Source organism: Dermacentor albipictus, unplaced genomic scaffold, assembly GCF_038994185.2.
Source record: "Dermacentor albipictus isolate Rhodes 1998 colony unplaced genomic scaffold, USDA_Dalb.pri_finalv2 scaffold_20, whole genome shotgun sequence".
Classification (NCBI taxonomy): Eukaryota; Metazoa; Arthropoda; class Arachnida; order Ixodida; family Ixodidae; genus Dermacentor; species Dermacentor albipictus.
The window spans coordinates 2,448,146-2,468,433 of NW_027225574.1; the positions used below are offsets into that span (position 1 = coordinate 2,448,146).

The following is a 20,288-nucleotide window of genomic DNA, read 5'->3' on the forward strand; positions in this document are numbered from 1 at the left end:
CTCTGGAAAGTATTCGAAAGTTCCGCCAAAAATACTGAGTCATCAAAGCATTTAAATAATACCAAGTTACCTTGGAAAGTACCTTAAGTACTTAAGTACAGTAGCTTAAGTTACGTAAAGCGCCCCTTACAGTTGAACCCACTTATAACAATATTCAAGTGCCACGAAAATTCCATTGTTATAATGGATAATTGTTATAACTGGGCTGCATAAAACATCAAAGTACGGTAATCCCTCATTATAACCCTCGCTGTACTTGAAATATCGCTTTATTCAAAATTTCTTCCGGTCCCGACCCAAATGCATGCATTTTAAACCGAAATGTACGAAGAGCTTGACCCGCTTGGAGCGAAGTGGCAAGCGGAGGATCGCCGCCACCGAGCGCCGCCGCCCCTTTTGCGAATGCAGTGTCAAATTGATACCTCCGACAAATTGGTCTCACGCAGACACAGAACAGGCCACAAAAGTACCAAACCCACGACCGATGACCCGATAGTAATGGGTACCAAGTGAGTGTCAAGTGCTCCCAGCCGTCTACTGCAAAGCGAATGGAAGCTGTCTATGGTGCAGTGCACCTGAACCATTAATCTCAGTTGCAACCACATCGTTGGTGTCCCCCGTGATAGAATACACACGAAAATAAAGTTTTCCTGACACTTTGCGATGCCAGAAAGCTGTGGTCTCTTGGATGCCGAAAATTGGCGTAAGGACTGAGGGCAGGCTTGTGCCGTAGCATTCTACGTGGTGTGCTTGATGAGCAAAGTTTTACCGCTCTGAAAAGCACTTCTGGCGCTGAAATGTGCCGAAAAGCACAAAAGTGTCCCTCCGATTATAAGTGCCATGTTCGACGCGAGGATCTACGTTAACAAATCGGAAAGACGACTTTGGGGACGCTGGTCTAGAAATTTGCTCACCACTCGCCATAATTAGCCTGCATTGCAATAAAACCGCTCCTAGCTTCGTTGCACTTTTGACTGTACAAATCGACCAATAACTTGTCGAAAACACGAAAAATCCGAGCCTCACCAGCACAGAGTCAAGCTGTCAACATGGCGGGTCAACGCAAGCTGGTGTTTCCCTGGCGATTTTCTTGAGCCATCTGACTTTAGACAAAAGGTCTAAATGTGTGGTAGGGTCATTGAATTTTGTTCCTAGACTATCAGTGGCGTGGATGTGACGGTGCGCAAACACTGACACTTGAACTGTAGAATTAGCACAGTGTCGTCGGCAACGGTGTGCTGAAAAACTAGTTTTGCAAACTTCACGGCAGCACGCCTCGGTAAAAAATTGCCCGTGATCATGCAAAGCCACTACTGCAAAACCGTTCAGTTTTCATGATCGTGCTGCGTACCCACAATGAGTGGCTAATCGCTTTTCCAGCACAACAAACACAACCCCAGACTCAAGCCATGGCATTTGCGGTGCTTTCCAGTGTGATACTACTATTGTAGTCTTCAGTGACCTCCGCACCCCCCTCTCCTCATTCGCTCTCCAGTCTGCAAGCTGCTTGGATGCCAGCCACTCCTCACTCGCCTTCATCTCCACTCCTCGCCTCCTTTCTACCAATTTTGATGTTACTGCTCCTCCAAAGCTGCCCTCTTCCGGTCTGCCCTCCCGAGCACAATCTTCGACCAACGGATGCCCTTCCATGTTTCCTGCTTCTTGGTCTCCACAACTCCGATCGTCTTTCTTCTGCTACACGTGAAGCTGTGCCAAGCCCGCCATTGCAACCGTCGCCATCACCAACGTGCACTGACGAGGAAAGCAAGATGCCCCGACGACATTTTGAAGCTTCTGCCTTCTGCATCGCCTGCCGCATTCAGTCACTTTGGCGCCGACGGCGCGTGCATTTGGATCTGTGCTGGAAGTAATATAATAGTGTGCTATTTGTAATGCTTTGTTAGGCGTGCCTCGCGTGTGCTTTTGTGGTCTGCAGTAATAAATGGCTCCGTCAGTCTCCGGGCGAAAATGTCTGACTTTGGAGCAGAAAGTCCTGCTGATAAAAGAAGTGGAAAAAGGTGGCTGGCAGAAAACTGACATTGCAAAGGAATTTGACATGCCGTCTTCTGCTATGTCACCTGTATTGAAAAACGAGGACGTTGTGCTGGATGGCTTTGAAAAGAGCCTCTCGGCAAAGAGAAAGAGGAATCTCGATTCGAAATACCCTGAAGTAGAAGGCGCACTTCTACAGTGGCTGAAGGGCATCAGGAGTGCAAATCTCCCTGCACATGGACTTGCAATTGTCGCGTGGTTGGTGCCGCGTGGGGCACGAGCACGCAGGGACGGACCGAAACGTGCGGCCGCTTGCTTGGACGAAAAGGGAATGCCCCTTCTTTATTGGGCTCGAACATATATAGACACGCAGATCACAGGGGGCGCCACACTCTGGTGGCAGCCTAACAAATGGGGCTGAAATGTGGCGACCTCTACATCTCCCCCCTTGAAGCGTTGGAGGTTAGACGGGAGAGATTCAGGAAGCCAGACACCTCAAAGGTTTCACAAGTTCAAACGGCGCGGCGGAACGATAGGCCGGCCGTAACGTGTTCGAGTCGCACTGTCACTGTGGTCCCTGGCTGCAGGGGACTGTTGCACAGACTGTCAGAGAGGGACCGTTGATTCCACGATGTTGGCAGGCCGAGGCTCCTGACAGCAAACTTGCTGCAGTGGTGGTGGTTCCTCTCCGAAGGCAGTAGTCCCAAAAGGCACTAGGTGACGCCGGTTGCGCTGTAGGGTGCCACCTCGCTCCGTTTCGACCACGTAGCTTCTTGGTCTTTGCCCCGGACTGAGGACCGTAGCCTGCACTTGATCAGGTCGCACCCAGACACGCTGACCTGTTTGGAGTGGCGGCAAGTCTCGAGCTCCATGATGCCTGTTGTAATTGTCGGCCTGCTTCTGCTTGTAAGTCGCATCCTTAGCGACGACTTCTTTCATTGGGGGCCAGTTGGGACATAGCTGGGAGCCTTGCTTTGGGACTCTGGTTCTGAGTTGACGTCCCATCAACAGCTGGGCTGGACTAAAGCCGTTGACTCCTGGAGTGTCCCTATAGCTGAGCAGAGCCAGATAAGGATCCTTTGACTTGCGAAACAGGTCCTTGATAGTACGCACCATCCTCTCTGCCTCTCCGTTCGACTGAGCGTAGTGTGGACTGCTGGTCCTGTGGTTAAAGCCGTATGAAGCTGCAAACGCCGCGAACTCTTGCGACGAGAACGGTGGGCCGTTGTCTGACCTGACTTCTTGCGGGATTCCATGGCGGGCAAAGATGGATTTGAGAGCATCGATGACTGCCTGAGCTGTCGTGCTCCTCAGGGTCACCACCTCAGGGAACCTTGAGTAATAGTCCACCACCAGGATGAACGTCTGGCCGTTGAGGTGGAACAAGTCCATACCAAGGAATTCTCAGGGATGTCCAGGTAGGGCAGTGGAGAGCAGGGGCTCGGCAAGGTTCACGCGGGTGGAAGCGCACTGTTCACAGTTGGCAACGAGAGAGGCGATGTCTGTCGAGATACCGGGCCACCAAACTGACTCCCGAGCTAGGGCTTTGGTCCTGTTGATGCCCTGACGACCTTCATGCAACAGTGTCAAGACCGCTGGCCGAAGGGACGATGGGATGACTAACCGGGCGCCCTTCAACAGAACACCGTCGCAGACAGAGAGCTCGTCTGCCACCGAGGCGTACTTTGTAAGGTGCAGTGGTATCGTGGTCTTTTTAGGCCAGCCATTCTGGCAGTAGGAAGCGAGGGCTTTGCACTCGCCATCGGACTCTTGTGCCTGTCGCACGTCTTTAGGGCTGAGTGGCAAGACTTCCTACGTGCAGCCGACTACCTGTGCTGCAAAAAGTTCGATAGTGTCTAGAGGAGTGGGTGGCTTGTAGGTGATGCGCGACAACATATCAGCTGTGGCTAGCAGCTTTCCTGGCACGTGCAGCATACGGAACTGGTATCGCATGGTCTTCAGCCGTAGACTCTGAATACGAGGAGGCAACACGTCCAGTTCCATCTTGCCCAGAAGCGAAACGAGTGGCAGGTGGTCAGTCTCGACGTCGAAGGGGATGCCACGGACGAACTCGTCGAACCTTTGGATAGCCCACGTCGTTGCCAAAGCTTCTTTTTCAGTCTGGCTGTAACGCTGCTCGGTATCGGTCATTGACCTAGAAGCGAATGCGACTGGGCGGCGCTCTCCTGAGGGTTGCGTCTGTAGCAAAACTGCGCCGAGTCCGAATGAGCTTGCGTCTGCAGACACCATAGTGGCGTACGACGGGTGGTACTTGGCCATGCACCTGTCTGACGTCAAGAGTTCCTCGATTTTCTTGAACGCTGCCTTTTGCTCGTGCTGCCACACCCAACTCGCGGACTTGTTCAGTAAGGCTCTGATGGGAGCTGTGACGTCCGAGATGTGTGGCAAGAACCTGGCAAGATGGTTCACCATTCCGAGCAGTCTTCTAACGCCAGCGACGTCCGATGGGGCTTCCATGGCTTTGACTGCTTCAACCTTGCCCGGATCTGGCCTGATGCCCTGTGCTGAGATGACAGCTCCGAGGAAGGAGACCTCAGGTACCCCAAAACGACACTTGTGCTGGTTCAATGTGATACCTGCTTTTGCAAGGCGAGATAGCACCTGGCTCAGTCTGGCGTCATGTTCCTGGCGGGTGCGTCCAAAAACCAAAATATCGTCTATCATATTGGCGACTCCTTCTTGGCCCTCCAGGATTCTTGCCATCTGCTTTTGGAAGTACTCTGGTGCGGAGGTGATGCCAAAGGGGAGCCGGCAGAAGCAGTATCGGCCATATGGGGTGATGAATGTCGTAAGCTCTTGGGAGTCTTCAGAGAGCTTCACCTGGTGGAAGCTTGCGGTCGCGTCCAACTTCGAAAAAACTGTTGCGTCGCCGAGGAGGCCAAGGACTTGCTCGACAGTTGGCAGAATATGTCTTTCACGAAGGACGACCTTGTTGAGTTGTGTTAAGTCGACGCAGAGGCGGTAGGAACCATCGCCTTTCCGGACGACGACGAGACCCGAGCACCATGGTGTTGGCTTGTCGACCCTACGGATCACGCCTGCGCTTTCCAATTTGTCCGGTTCGCGGCGGACAATCTCGAGCAGCGGAATGGGGATCCTGCGAGGTACGCTTAGCGAGAAAGGTATGGCATCGGGTTTCAACCGGATGTTGTACTCGTCCTTGAGAGTGCCCAATCCATTGAAGAGCTCGGCGTGCAGCGTCGCTTTTGAAGTCTTGAGTTGATCAAGAAATTGAACTACTTGGAGGGCTTGGAGCGCTGGCAGTCCCAGAAGAGGCACAGTGAGAGACTGGATCACGTAGAGGCGCTGACGGCTTGTTTTCCCTTGCCACTGAAGTCGTGCCATATACGAGCCCAGCACGCGCAGCGGCTGTCCTCCCGGGCCAGTGAGCAGAGTGTCGACTTGGTCGAGTGTGGCAGGCAAGGTAGGAAAGTCGCTGGGAACAGCAGATACTTCGGCTCCGGAGTCGACTTTGAACTGCGCTGTGTAGTCGTCAACGGTGACGTCGATGAACTTTGCCGAGGCGGGCGTCGCGACGGCGTGCAGGTGAACGGAGCTGAGCTTGTACTGCTTGAACTTCTGCGAGCGGCATACTTCGGCAAAGTGGCCTTTCTTTTTGCAGGTGGAGCGACGGGCCGGGCAGTCTGAACGTCGATGAGGCGCGCGGCCGCAGAATTCACATGTGGACGGCTCGCGTGAGCGCTCTGCTAGCGACTGCGGCGAACGAGGCTTAGCGGCGGAGCGACGGCGAGAGGGGAACTTGCTAGCTTTTGCGGCGTCGAGGTTGAGCTCGCGGGAGTGCTCGGTGCGGTTCTGGGGCAACGCCTTTTCCCTGTCGGCGTCTTCGGATTGACGGGCTTGTGTCCAGGCGTCCTGTAGTGTCAACTTCGCGTTCCGGCACAGCTGGTCCGAGAGACGGGAGTCGCGGAGGCCGACGACGAACCGGTCGCGTACGAGCCTTTCCTCGACAGCAGCAGACGGATAGAGACAGCGCTTGACCATCCTGCGCAGTTCTGCGTAGTACATGTCGACGCTTTCGTCGGGCAGCTGAACGCGTCTGGAATCGTGACGATTCGTAAAGCTCGTTTGCCGGGTGCACGAAGTGCTCAGTGAAGCGGGTGGCAACGGCTTGGTATGAAGTGAGCGACTGGGCGTCGAGCGAGAAAGTCTCGAGAAGCGGGCGGGCCTCCGGGCCCATGCAGTACAGTAGTGAGCGTACCTGCATGTCTTCCGACGCTTTCGTCAGTCCTGAAACCACTGCGTAGTCTTCGTAGCGGCTGAGCCATGTCGCCCACGTTGGCGGGTTCGCGAAGTCGAACGGTGCCGGCGGCTGGAAGTTGATGCCGTACAGTTTCGGCGGCTCGCCGGTCTCGAGGGACATCTTCGTGCCTTCCTATGAGGTGAGGGCTAAGGCAGGGGGCCGTTATCCGGCCACTTCTGACACCATGTCGCGTGGTTGGTGCCGCGCGGGGCACGAGCACGCAGGGACGGACCGAAACGTGCGGCCGCTTGCTTGGACGAAAAGGGAATGCCCCTTCTTTATTGGGCTCGAACATATATAGACACACAGATCACAGGGGGCGCCACACTCTGGTGGCAGCCTAACAAATGGGGCTGAAATGTGGCGACCTCTACAGCAATTACTCCAAAAGGTGAAGCTCTCGCCCTCCAAATGGGCCATAAAGATTTCAAGTGCAGCAATGGCTGGCTTGAGCTGTTAAACGACACGGCGTGAGCTTGAAGTCGACCATTGGCAAAAGCGCAGCTGGCTGTGAACCGCGACACTGTAGACGTACGGCGCCAATATCCGCTCCAAGCTCTACTTGAGAAGTATGAAGACAAAGATGTCTACAGCCTAGATGAGGCTGTATTTTCCTACAAGATGCTACCGAATCGCACATTCACCACTGCTGACAGATCCTCATCCAGAGGCAAACAAAGTAAGGGGCTTTTCCCAGTGCTGTTTGGTGCCAATGCAACAGGCGAGGACGAGCTTTCCTTGTTGATACTGGGAATGGCGGAGAAGCCGCAGTGCTTCCGAAATGCAACTTTTCCCAAGGAATGCATCTAAAGAAGCAACAAGCGACCATGGATGACTGCTGCTACTTTTGAAGACTGTGTACCTTCTGGATGGACGGTTCGACGCAAAGAATTGGCAAGTGCTTTTCATAGTTGACAATTGTCCGAGCCATGAAAAGATCGACAACCTCAAGGCAATTACTGTGGAAGTTTTGCCTGCAAATACAACCGCGGTACTGGAATCAATGAATCGGGGCATCATTGAGACCATCCGGAAGCTGTACTGCAAAGCTCTTTTGCAGCTCATGCTCACAGCATATGATGCCAGCAAGAGGTACAATATTGATTTGCTTGGTATGATCCATTTGCTGAACTTTTCCTGGAAAGAACTCGCACCTTTGAAGGTCGACAACTGCTTTGCGCAAACTGGCTTTACCCACGCCGTTGTCAATGACCCTGATGACCAGCCTGACGATGACCGGACTTGCAGCGATCTGTACGAGGCTGTTCATAAAATTGCTGCCCAAGAGGGAGAAGGTGATTTAGAGACATTTGTGTTGACTGACGCTGCTGCTCCCGTGCTCGCCCCAGCGATGGATGAGGAGATACTAATTGATACCATTGGTAGCCCCGACGAAGATCAAAAGTCGGCGGACAAAGAGCCTCACAAAGTGCCAATTATGGTGCAGACACGGGAGTACCTACTCCTGCTGCGAAATAAGGTTGAATGCATGGCCCACGGCCTTGTGCACTGCTTGGTCAAATTAGAGCAGGGATTGCTCGTGCCCGCTAAGATCTTGAAACAGCCAAAGCTTACTGCCTTTTTTGCACCTGAATAAAGTTTTGCTTCGCTGAATACATTGTATTTGGACTTGCTCACAGTTGTGGCACAATTAAAGCTTGACTGCTTTAGCTTTTCTCAAGGGGTCGCTTATATCGAATTACCACTTATAACAAATTTTTTTGCCGTCCTGCTGACTTTGTTATAATGAGGGATTACTGTAGGTGGATGGCAGAGCTGTTACGAGCAGACTGTAATGATGGGGAGTCCAGTGCCCCTCCCCACCACCTTCCTCCATCTGGCTGCTGATTGTGTTCACTTGTTTAACTGTTTAACTCTGCTTCCTACGCGCTATGATCACGTAACAAGCTGTGGCTGTCGGCGTTCAAGAATGGCACTGCTATAACAACTGCAAAGAGGGTTCATGGGCAGCAAGCAATATGTGAGCTCCACTGAGGCATTGCATTAGTGGCCCCAAAAGAGGCCTTTAAATCATTCAAGAAGGTTGCCGTGGCAGCCTGTCAGCTTGAGAAATCCAGAAGAAACACTAAGGCGTGATCGCCACAAGAATCTCGCCACATACTTCTAACTGGCTTGCACGAGAAAACCCCATGTCTGTCAGCCTTGCTTCGTTCATGCGACGCTTGCTGACATCCTTCTCGAAGGCATCCAGGTGCTCCACGTGGTGCAGGGGAAGATTCCTAGCGAGAACAAAGCTCCGGGGGGACTGAATCATCCGCAGGGCCTCTTTTAAAGACAAAGTTGAGGCATCCTGCCCTACCGCATCATTGCTGCCGTTGTCGTTATATATGCAAGCACGTTTGCAACAATCGCCTCATTGGTTAGAAGTTCTGATGTTTCTAATGCATCGTCCACATGTAGAAATTCGAATCCTGAGGCATCCTCGTCCACTGCAGACCAAAGTTCAGGCACCGAGAAACCACTTGTAGAGGGCCTCTTACACCTCCTTATAGACACTGTGTCAAATGCTTTTGCACCCGTTGTCAGCTGAGTAGTTTTCTTTGTCGAACTTCTCTGCCAAGTGGATGATTGTCAACTCTGTCTTGTCGACAGCTGGCTTGCATGGTCTGGGGCATTACCAGGTTTGGTGAATGGCCACCTTGGGACACTAGGGTTCTCGCACTTGCAAAAACCTCTGCGCAATTTTGGCCCAGCATTTGTGCAGGAAGTGAATGCAATGATAGTGTCTTCTAGCCTGTGCCTTGTATGTTGCAGGTCTGGACACCACTCTCCTGAAGGACCAGGGCCTGTTTCATCAGGCCCAGCCTGCGATTCGTGCCTTTCTCTCCGTCCTGGCCCCACCGATCTGCCTTCTGGCCCATAATGGCGACTCTTTTGACTTTCCCATATTCATGGTAGGTACTAATTTCTTCATAGATTGGCAATAGCCTTTCTCTGCCTCTCACTGCAACATTGTAACATTGCAACAAATACTAGTAGTGAGCAGCAGCTGTATATTACAGCGATTGTTTTCCTTTTCAATACTTATGATTTTGGTTGCATCGAGTTGCTTTCCCTGGTTATAATGTTGGTGCAGCTGCATGCAACACAGCAGTTAACGGCAGATAAAAGGAATTGTTAAAAAGCCCCATAACAAATTTTATTTATACGCTGGAAGTTGTTACATGTCCTCTAGGAAGCGTTCTGCCGCTAAAATTTTTCAGATCGGCTGATTAATAGCCAATAGAAATATTTCAGTGCCACGAGCCCATGATTTCAGGAGGCAAGTGCCAATGCCACGAGAGACAATCTCTCCACTTGCCCCGTTTAGCCTCCACACGCGAAATTCCTTCTCTGCATTCTCCCATGCCGGAGCTCGAGGACCGCCTCCATTTTTCTCCCTCTCATTTTTTTTTTTTTTTGCTGCGCAGTGCACTTCCACTGACGGCGTCGCGCGCGAGCTTTTGCGATTGTCTTGTTTTGCTCAGCACATGATTTTGTGTGTTGTGCATGAGGACACCTGACTAGTGCTACACGAATACTGAGGCAGACACAAGCGGATCGCAGAGCATGATCTCGCACTGGAACACTGTAGAAAATGACATAGTTTCGGTGTCTGCGCGCGTGACTGCACGACGTGGGAACAAGCAGACGATACAGAAGTGCATCTCTCTTGCTGCAGTTCGAAGTAAAACAAACATGCAGACATTTGGTTTGTGTGCTTTATTATTTGTGCAAGCTTTAATTTGTCTATTCAAGCAACATATTACACATAACAGATGTTGCCTTGAATATCTTGAAGTCATGTGTCACCACAAGCGAAGTCACAGTGCAAACACATGTATGTAGGTATACTACCACCTGTACGTTATCCTCCGGCTTGGAGTGCGGCGAGAAGGGGAAACGACGTTCGGTTTGAAATTTCAGATCTTTCTGCAGCGTGTAGCAATGTAATACTTCACAGACACGATCGTTATCGCATAATGTATGCTCTGTGCTTGTCAGCTCAATATGGCCAGACCTGGTGATGGGCCCTTTAAGGAATCTGAGCCCAGCACAGTTTATCTTGTGCACAAGTCAAGAGGTAGTGTTCTCAATTATTTTTGTATGTAGAGGATCATTCAGTGTTTGTGGATACGCCTGTTTAGTATTAATTCTGAGAAAAGGTTTATTGGCGGCTCCTAATGTAAAGGCACAGCAACCGGGAACGGCGAAGCAGCCCGAAGCACTGTCCAAACAGACGCCAGCAATCAGCAGTGCGAGCTGAGACGAGCCGCGCATTTTCGATGCGGCTGTGCCGCGAGGCGTGTCTTCTTCTTCACAATCTCCCCCCGGACAAAAGAGCCATCCTGGCGCCTTAAGAATCGGGAGGCAGAGGGTCATGGTAGGGCTTGAGACGCGAGATGTGGACAATGTCACGTCCACGCCGGCGCAAGTCTTTAGGTGGTGACAGGGGCTCAATGAGAAAATTCACTGAGGATGTTTGCTCCAAGATTCGGTAAGGCCCTTCGAATTTTGGGACGAGTTTCGAGGAAAGCCCCAGCGTTTGGAAAGGGACCGACAACCACACAAGAACGCCTGGAGTGTAGGTCGTGTTTGGATGCGTGTCGATGCGGTTTTCTTTCTGGCGCTGCTGTTGCTCTGCCGTAAAGGAGCGCGCTAGGTGGCGGCATTCTTCGGCTTGTCGGGCGACGTCGGAAATAGGTAGACACTCGGAGGCGTCAGGACGGTACGGAAGGAGCGTGTCGATGGTATGCGTAGGCTCGCGGCCGTACAGGAGGAAGAAAGGTGAAATTTCTGTAGCGGCCTGGATCGCGGTGTTGTACGCGAACGTGATGAATGGAAGGATGCGGTCCCAGTTACCATGATCAGATGCCACATACATAGCATATCACCAAGTGTGCGGTTAAATCGCTCTGTGAGCCCGTTAGTCTGTGGATGGTATGCCGTGCTTGTCCGATGAATAATATGGCATTCCGAAAGCAAACTTTCGACGACTTCGGAGAGGAAGGCGCGACCTTGATCGCTGAGGAGTTCCCGAGGTGCGCCGTGTCAAAGCACAAAGCGATGTAGGACGAAAGAGGCTACATCCCACGCTGTAGCACTTGGTAAAGCAGCAGTTTCGGCGTAGCGTGTCAAATGATCAATAGCAACTACAATCCACCGATTGCCGTCTGGTGTCATAGGAAGCGGGCCGTATAGGTCGATGCTGACGCGATCGAAGGGTGTGGCAGGGCACGGGAGCGGCTGCTAGGCACCAGATGGGCGTAGAGGCGGCGATTTGCGGCGTTGACAGTCAAGACAGCACCGAACAAACTTGTGTACAAAATTGTACATGCCGCGCCAGTAGTAGCAGTAGCGAATTCGTTCGTACGTCTTGAAGACTCCGGCATGGCCACCCTGCGGATCGTTGTGGAAAGCGGCACATATTTGAGACCTTAAGCTGCGGGGAACCACCAGAAGCCACCGACGACCTTCAGAAGTGTAATTGCGTCGGTGCTGCGGCTGGTCACGAATGGCAAAATGAAGTGCTTGGCGTCGGAGGGTTCGGGATACAGGGATGGTCGATGATCCAAAAAGATAGTCGAAAAGAGAAGCGATCCACGGGTCACGACGTTGTGCGGTTGCAAAGGAGTCCATGTCGAGAGATGACACGGAATGTGCGGAAGTTTTTGCGCAGGCCGAGTCTGGAGGTAAAGGTGAACGAGACAAGGCATCTGCGTCGGAGTGTGTGCGTCCACTGCGGTATACGACGCGAATATCGTACTCCTGGATGCGTAGTGTCCAACGGGCTGGGCGGCCAGTGGGATCTTTCAAGTTGGCGAGCCAACAAAGCGCATGGTGATCTGTGACCAAGTCGAATGGGCGCCCGTACAGATATGGTCGGAACTTGCCAAGTGCTCATACTTAAGCCAAGCACTCTTTTTCGGTCACGCTGTAATTGGCCTCAGGCTTCGTCAGTGTGTGAGACTCGCATAGGCGACTATATATTCGAGGTAGCCCGGCTTTCGTTGGGCGAGTACGGCGCCGAGACCGACGCCGCTGGCATCTGTATGTACTTCAGTTGCAGCTGACGGGTCGAAATGGCGAAAAATAGGTGGGGAGATGAGAAGACGACGCAGTGTAGCAAAGGCGGAGTCACATGCAGGGGACCAGCAGGAGAGGGCGGCGTCACCGCGTAGAAGCTGAGTCAATGGCGATATGATCGATGCGAAATTTCGAACAAAGCGCCCGGAAATATGAGCATAGGCCCACGAAGCTTCGAAGTTCTTTGATGGTCTGAGGCTTTCGAAACTCATCGACTGCTCGAAGTTTTGCAGGATCGGGTAGAACGCCGTGCTTGGACTCAACGTGGCCTAAAACGGTGAGCTCTCGCGCGGCGAAGCGGCACTTCTTGAGGTTGAGTTGAAGGCCAGCGTTCGTTAGACAGGTCAAAACTTGTCTGAGGCGGAGCAGGTGAGTAGGAAAATCAGGCGAGAAAACCACGACATCGTCGAGGTAACACAGACATATAGACCACTTGAGGCCATGCAGCGTGTTGTCCATGAGTCGTTCAAAGGTGGCAGGGGCGTTACAAAGCCCGAAAGGCATCACCTTAAATTCATATAAGTCGTCAGGCGTAATGAATGCGGTTTTCTGGCGATCGGCCGCAGCCATCGGGACCTGCCAGTACCCTGAACGCAAGTCAAGGGACGAGAAGAATTCTGCTCCCTGAAGACTGTCGAGGGCGTCATCAATGTGCAGCAAAGGATAGACGTCTTTGCGCGTTACCTTATTTAACCGACGGTAGTCGATGCAAAAGCGAATAGACCCGTCCTTCTTGCGAACGAGAACGACAGGAGATTCCCAGGGACTGTGTGAAGGTTGAATAACATCACGGCGCAGCATATCTTCGACTTGGGTGGTAATGACACGACGCTCTTCGGCAGAGACGCGATACGGTCGTTGACGTAACGGCTGATGTGAACCGGTGTCAATGTAGTGCTGCACTTCCGACGTGCGGCCCAGGTGAGGTTGTGAAACGTCGAATGAACTTCTAAATTTGTGCAGGAGATCAAGAAGGTCGGTGCGTTTGGCAGGTGTGAGGGTATCGGCGATGGCATTCGAGAACGCATCCCTGGACGTTTCCTCAAGCGCGGACATCGAAGATGGTTGGCCGGGGTCGACATCAAAAGAGTCTCCAGGGACGTCAACCAAAGACGAAGAGTCGAGGAGTTCCACGAAGCCAAGGCATTCACCAATGAGCAACGTAATAGGGGCACAGAGGGGATTGTAAAAGTATATATTGCTGCAGCCGCCAGCCATGTCAAGCGTCGCGAAGGGTAGTGGGAGAGATTTACGGCTCATGAAGACGTCGGACGGTGTGAAGAGGACCGTTGCATCAGCGATGGCATCGCAAGAGACGGGTACGAGGGCGAAGGAGCCAGGTGGAATATCTGTGTCCTTGCGCCCGGTAAGTTTAGATGGGCGGTCGCAATCTTCGTCCAAGGGTGCGTCACAAGGGGAAAATTCAACTTTGGCGCGTGCGCAGTCGATCACGGCTTTATGACTGGATAAGAAGTCCCATTCGAGGATGACGTCATGCGAGCAGGTGGGAAGAACAGTACACTCGACGATGTAAACAATGCCGTGAATAAGCACACGTACAGTACAGGCTGCGTGCGGAGTGACGTGCTGCGCGCTTGCCGTACGAAGCGACAGTCCAGAAAGCGGCGTGGTCACCTTGCGCAGCGAACGGCACAGTTTGGCGGCTATCACAGAAACGGCTGCGCCGGTATCCACAAGAGCGAATGCAGTAACACCTTCTACACAAATTTCGACCACCTTAGCAGGAGAGGCGTGAGGAGTTTGACAGTTCGAATGGGGCGCAGTTCTTGCCTCTAGAACTGCGACGTTCAGTTTTCCTGGTCAGGTGGTGCGGGTCGCTGTCGCATTGGGGAGAGCGAGCGTCGGCGAGGGGATGGCGAGCGACGCGAAGGAAATTCTGGGATGTCAGCACGAGCGTACGGTTGGGGGGAAGGAGTGGCGTATTGGTGAAATGGCTGGCTGCCGTACTGGAAGGGCCGCGAGGCGTCGCCGAACGCTTGAGGGTGACGGCGGCAATATCGGGCGACGTGTCCGGGAGTGCAGCAAGAATAACAGATGGTTCAATTGTCAGGTGTCCTCCAAGGATTAGCTCGCGGTGCGGTCCAAGATGTAGCATGGGCTTCCGGTGACAGTGGTTGGGACTGGGTCGTGAAAAACGCCTGTGGAGGCGTGCGTACTGCCTGCGCGTACGTAAGAGGCGCGGCCACAGGCAGGACTGGCTGCGCATAGGTGAGATGCGTGGCGACAGGCTGCACTGCCCGCGTAGAGTTCAGATTCGCGGCTTCAGGCGGCTGATGGTGTGCGGAAAGGACAACTTGGGCGACCTCTTCGGAAATGAGGGTGCGGAGCGTGTTTGGAAGACAGGAGGTGGGCTCCTGAGTGAAGGGGACTAAAGAAAGTTGGCGGGCAACTTCCTCACGCACAAAGTCCTTGACCCGCTGAAAGAATGAGGATGGGTCGTACATGTCAAGGCTCGCCAACAAGTCGTCGCTTCCCAAAGGACGCCGAGTCGAAGCGCGTTGCTTCCTTAACTCATCGTAACTTCAGACACAGTGCGCGGATTCCTGGCTAGGAGCATCTGGAATGCGCCGTCATCGATGCCTTTCAGTATATGCCGAATTCGCTCAGCTTCGGGCATGGCGGCGTTGACTCATTTACAAAGGTCCACGATGTCTTCTATGTAGCTTGTGAACGTTTCGGCCGTCTGCTGTGCTCGGGCGCGCAATCGCTGTTCGGCACGCAGCTTGCGAACAGCGGGTCGGCCAAACACTTTCGTAAAGGTTGTCTTGAAGACTGACCATGTGGGCACGTCACTTTCGCGGTTGTGAAACCACAGATGGGCAACACCAGCCAGATAAAAGATGACGTGGGTTAACTTGGCTGGATCATCCCACTTGTGTGCGCTCACCCGTTCATATGACGCAAACCAGTCTTCTACGTCTTCGTCGTCTGCACCGCTGAAGACCTTGGGGTCCCGTTGTCGTGGAACGCCGGTGCAGGTGATGGACTGTGGCGTCGGTGCCATTTGGGAGGAGCTGTCGGTCATGGCGGGTGGTAGCGTTCTTGATCTCAGCTCCAGGGTTTCAAGCGACGGGGTTTGAGTCCCGGCACCTCCACCAATTGAGAAAAGGTTTATTGGCGGCTCCTAATGTAAAGGCACAGCAACCGGGAACGGCGAAGCACCCCGAAGCACTGTCCAAACGGACGGCAGCAATCAACAGCGCGAGCCGAGACGAGCCACGCGTTGGCGATGCGGCTGTGCCGCGAGGCGCGTCTTCTTCACAATTCCTATATAATTTTAATGTTTGTTCTAGCTTATCGGGCAAAGGAATAGCTATGATGTCTAATGAAGATGTTTATTAAGTACAGTTAAACCTTGATATGACAAACGTCAATATAATGAAATTCTCGAGTAACGAAGGATTTAACTTTTGTAACTTCGCTATGGATTGGTAAAATGAGATTATTTTTCTCAATGAAGTTTTCTTTCTTTCAATTGCATGATTTTGATTGCCTGATAGAAAAATTTTGCGGTGCCTTCCGTGTAAGGGAAATTCGTGGGTGACTCCACTTATTTGCATAAAAGGTCAAGTTTCAATATTACAGAAGTCGGATTTTACTGACTTCGTTAAATTGAGGTTTAACTCTATTACTGTATCTACATAAATCAAGGCAAACCCCCGAAATGCAAATGGTCAGGAAGAAAAGAAAAACTTCCCTCAAATGTAAGGTGAGTAAAAAAAAAAAGTTGTAGTTTTGCCCGAAAGGCGAATCATCGATTGTAAGAGCAAATTTGTAGACAGCTATACAAAGCAAGAATAGCAGCTTTATTGGCCATATAAACTCATAGACATTCGGTCACTAACTAAATTAACAAGCACGGTGTCATGCACGCACAGGCAAACATAAACACATCTGACTTGATGAGAGGGGACATTCGCTGTCAAAACGCAGGCATGAGGAAGAGCAGCAGCAGCAAGCGAATTGACCTTCGTGCTTCCTTCGCTTCAATGCAACCCAAAACGGCGAGAACACGGTGCACACAAAGCTATGAGCTCCCTGACAAACCTAGACTGTACTTGTTGCAGATCACTTTCAAGATAAAGTTAGCGCGCTCACGCCATACGCTGCTGCGTACGTATGGCGCGAGCGTATGGCATCACTGCGAAATAATATACTTCACGGCATCAGCCAACTTCTTACCGTAGCTGTGAATCCTTCAACAGGAGGGAACTTCGAGATGGAATTACGCCATTTCTTGAACTTTGCTTGCTGTATCAGTTTGCACGCTTTAAAAAGGCAATGTCAGTGATCCTGCGTGGTCATCAAGGCAGAGCAATGTGCACATACAACCAATCTACACATTGAGAATACATATACAGTCGACTTTCGTTACAATGGACCCTGATAATCCGGCAAAAGATGTCCATTTTATCCAAAGTCCGTAATATCTGAAACGCCTCACTTCCGAAACTTTCGTTGCGATGCCTAACTTTATTGCAGAAAGTGAGTGACAAACGTTTTGCCCCAAAGGCGAAGCATTGATTGCAATAGCAAATTAAGCAAGCAAGGCAGCAGGAGCGAGCAAATTGACCTTCATGCTGTCTCTCGCTTCAACGCGAATGTCGAAAGCACAGTGCATACGAAGTGAGCGGCATTGGGTGCATTTTGTCCACATTGCAGATCGCTTTCAAGATACGGTGCCCGCGTGGGCACGAACTTTGTCCACATTGCAGATTCGTGTGGTGAGGTTCACGTGCACTTTGCCTAATTTTTAGCCTAAGTACCTATTTATTAGCCTAAGACGTTTAAATGGCCTGCGATTTGGCTTGCGCCGCTACTTCGTTCACCTACAGAGAGTAAACCATAGACAGGAGAAATGCACTTTACTGCACTTTCGCCGTGCTTTGTATGCACGCTGCTCTTCAAGAATTCTCACTATATGTGGCCTTTCCATAGCACTGTCACAACACAAGTCGGTTACTAGGCAGGTTCTTCCTTTACATATGGAAGTGTAGGTAGATCACTCCCTGCTTCGTATGCTACAGCTGCTGCTTCCTGGCAACTGCAGCTTATGCAATCGTAATCTTTACCTAGAAACGCTTTCGGCGAATGCTATGCTCGAAGATGAGCCTTCTGGTTCTTTTTTTTCCTTCCCCTGCACCGCTGGCGTTGCAGATGCACGGAGGCAAATGCCATCTGGTGGTGCTGCAAGGAACCCTGTGGTGCATGCGGTGTGCGCTTCCCACTGATTAGTTAAGTTTTTGCCCATGGACATGACAAATGCATTGGGGGGGGGGGTTAGAGGTAGAGCTTTGCTGTATAAACACTGGTGAGGAACAATGCGATGTCCTTGAGTTGTCATCATTTATGATTCTGATTGAGCACATTATGGGAGCATCACATTCAAGATTTGAGGTCTGGACAACGAGCCAAAATACAAGGTCTGTCCCAAAAGGTTATGCAGTGAGTCACCAAAGAGGTGGGTGAGGGTTTAACGAATTGCTCTCACTTTCACCACTCGAAAGGATTTGGTTGGCTGGTAGTGCAAGCTGGAGTGCTGTATCACATGGCAGAATTTTATGCGTGCACTTTTTGTGTAAGCCACTTTCTTTAGTCGGCCAAAATGGAGATTGAAGAATGGACAGAAAGAAGGATCAATATCAGAGTTGCGAAGTTGGGCATCCTCAACCATGATGCATGAGGATGCCCCACCGCCTCGTGCGAAGATGAAAACATTGATGGCGTTCGTTCTCTTGTGCTCAATGACCGCCTAATACCATTTGTACCTACGTAATGAATGCACCTTTTTTCTCAATATACTGAAGCAAAGTTGGTGGGTGCGTTCATTATGTGGGGCGAATTTCATGGAGACATTTTCGGAACAGCAAAAATCGAGAAAGATGGTAATGATTTGTAACATGCATATGATAACTTATCTTTGCAGTAAAGATACATATATACGATTTGCAAACCGTAACATTAATCCGCATCGGAACCACCAGACCTGCCGTTCAGGTCGCTGGCCGCTTCATTCACATCGTGGTTCTGCCATAAATTTAAAGAACCAACACATCAGCCGCACGAAATCGGCATGACCTAGGCCAATCGCGCACGGCGAAACTGAACCCACGCTCCCAAGAGCAATCTCCGATCGCGCCCCAGCTCGTCCTTGCAGCCGCTTCCGGCCATCTGCTATTATCGCAAGCATCACGTTGAAACCTGCACCTTTTTTGACAAGCACGCTGTGTGCGTCTCTTTCCTCGACCGTCCTGCTAATCGGCATGTCAAATTTTATCGATGTCTAATCAGCGTTTCAGTTTTGTGAGCAGATAAACTTTGTCCCGCAGCAGGCGTATAACTCGACTTAAGGCCCATCACACACATCGAAACCCAAGGCAGACAGAAAAGCGAGCCATAGCCATAACACTATGCCCGACTAGGACCATTATGCTGATAAAGTGCCGGCCGCCCCTTCTTACTTCATCTCTCCTGTGTGCCGCGCCATGCCGCGAATCCTGTGCGTGCGCTCTGCCATTACGTCAGCGTAAAGTACATAAACTGCTTATGTTGCAGAGAGCCAGTTCTGTTTCTTTCTCTGCGAGGTGCCTTTGCGCCGCCACTGGTGGAAAGGATCTGTTAAGCATTAAGTGTGCTTGCTCTAAACACATGTGCGTGAGTCAGAGTTTGTAGTCTCTCCGAAAAACTGCAGCATGGCTGTTTGGTCGTGGGACTGCAAAGTGGGGGGTGCATTCATTACGCAAGGAAAAAAAATACAAAATTTTCGCGGCTAATTTAGGGGTGCATTCATTACGCGAGTGTGTTCATTATGCAAGTGAATATGGTAACTTTTGGAATGATATTGTTACGGAAGGATAAAAGAAGAGAAAGGAAGAAGATCGCGAGACGTTGGCTGCTGCGTGTTGTTGCTGGTCAGCCGTCCTGACCACACAGACTCTGCTTGTATATATGTATATTGTGAATACAGTCTGTCTATACTCCCAACATCCCCGTAACAATATTAAAGCACTTTGCTTGGGAAAGTTCTCTGTTCACTTCACGGGATTTCGACTGAATATTTGAAAAGAAAAAGTTTGCACCTATTGGGGCTGAAACTGTTGACTCCTGAGCAAAAGTTGCAATGAAAATAATGTTGCATTGATTGGAAAATTTGCACCCTTGCAAAGAGCCGTGTGCAAGAGTGCTGGTTCAAGGCTATGAAATAATCAAAATGGTGGCGGTGGTGGCTTCCATTAATGCCATTTCCGATCTGTGGTCGCGGCAAAAAGTCCAAAAGATAAGACTGCGAAGGGTTTCAGCTTCTGAAATTTCAGACGTCCTTATACATTGGCTCTATGGGGTACGTGGCATTGCCGTGAAGGCATCCGAATTATCAGGCATGTCTGAAAAATCTGTTATTGACTGCATTTACCCACACCCTCGAAATGAATGCTCATCTGTTCAATGTAAAAAAAACTAACGGAGAAATGTACAGCTCCTAAACAAAATAGAAATCAAATGCACACACAATTTTTTAGCGAGGAGAAATGTAGCATGCCTCCAATTCTGACAGTATGAAAAAGACGAAACCACAGCCAGCTTCACATTCTCAACATGGAAATTTATTTACATAACTGTCCACCGTCATCACTCCATGACAGCATTATATAGTAAAAGCTAATTAATTCGAATTTCGCGGGGATGCTATGAAAATTCGAATTATACAAAATTCGAACTAATGAAAGTCAGAGAAAAAAAAAACTGGCTGTGGCTTAGCTAAGGTTAAGCCCAGGATGCGAAGCATACTAGCCTTTATTTTAACGCGACAGCGTTAAGGAGCTCGTGTCGCAGAAAAGCCGGTGTCGTCGGCGTCGGCTCAGGCGTGCGGCGCTTGCTCAGGCGCACATTTCGTTGTCGCGCCGAACGC

General features: G+C 51.0%; 1 protein-coding gene across 6 annotated transcripts in view; it reads left to right on the forward strand.

Annotated features, from left to right (window-relative positions):
• Positions 1-20,288, forward strand: part of LOC139052223 (three-prime repair exonuclease 1-like) — a 60,088-nt gene that overhangs the window by 32,544 nt on the left and 7,256 nt on the right. For all 6 annotated transcript variants that reach the window (XM_070529319.1, XM_070529320.1, XM_070529318.1 and 3 more), the window contains exon 5: positions 9,050-9,189. In XM_070529319.1, coding sequence (XP_070385420.1) covers positions 9,050-9,189 — 140 coding nt within the window. The remainder of the gene's footprint in view (positions 1-9,049; positions 9,190-20,288) is intronic.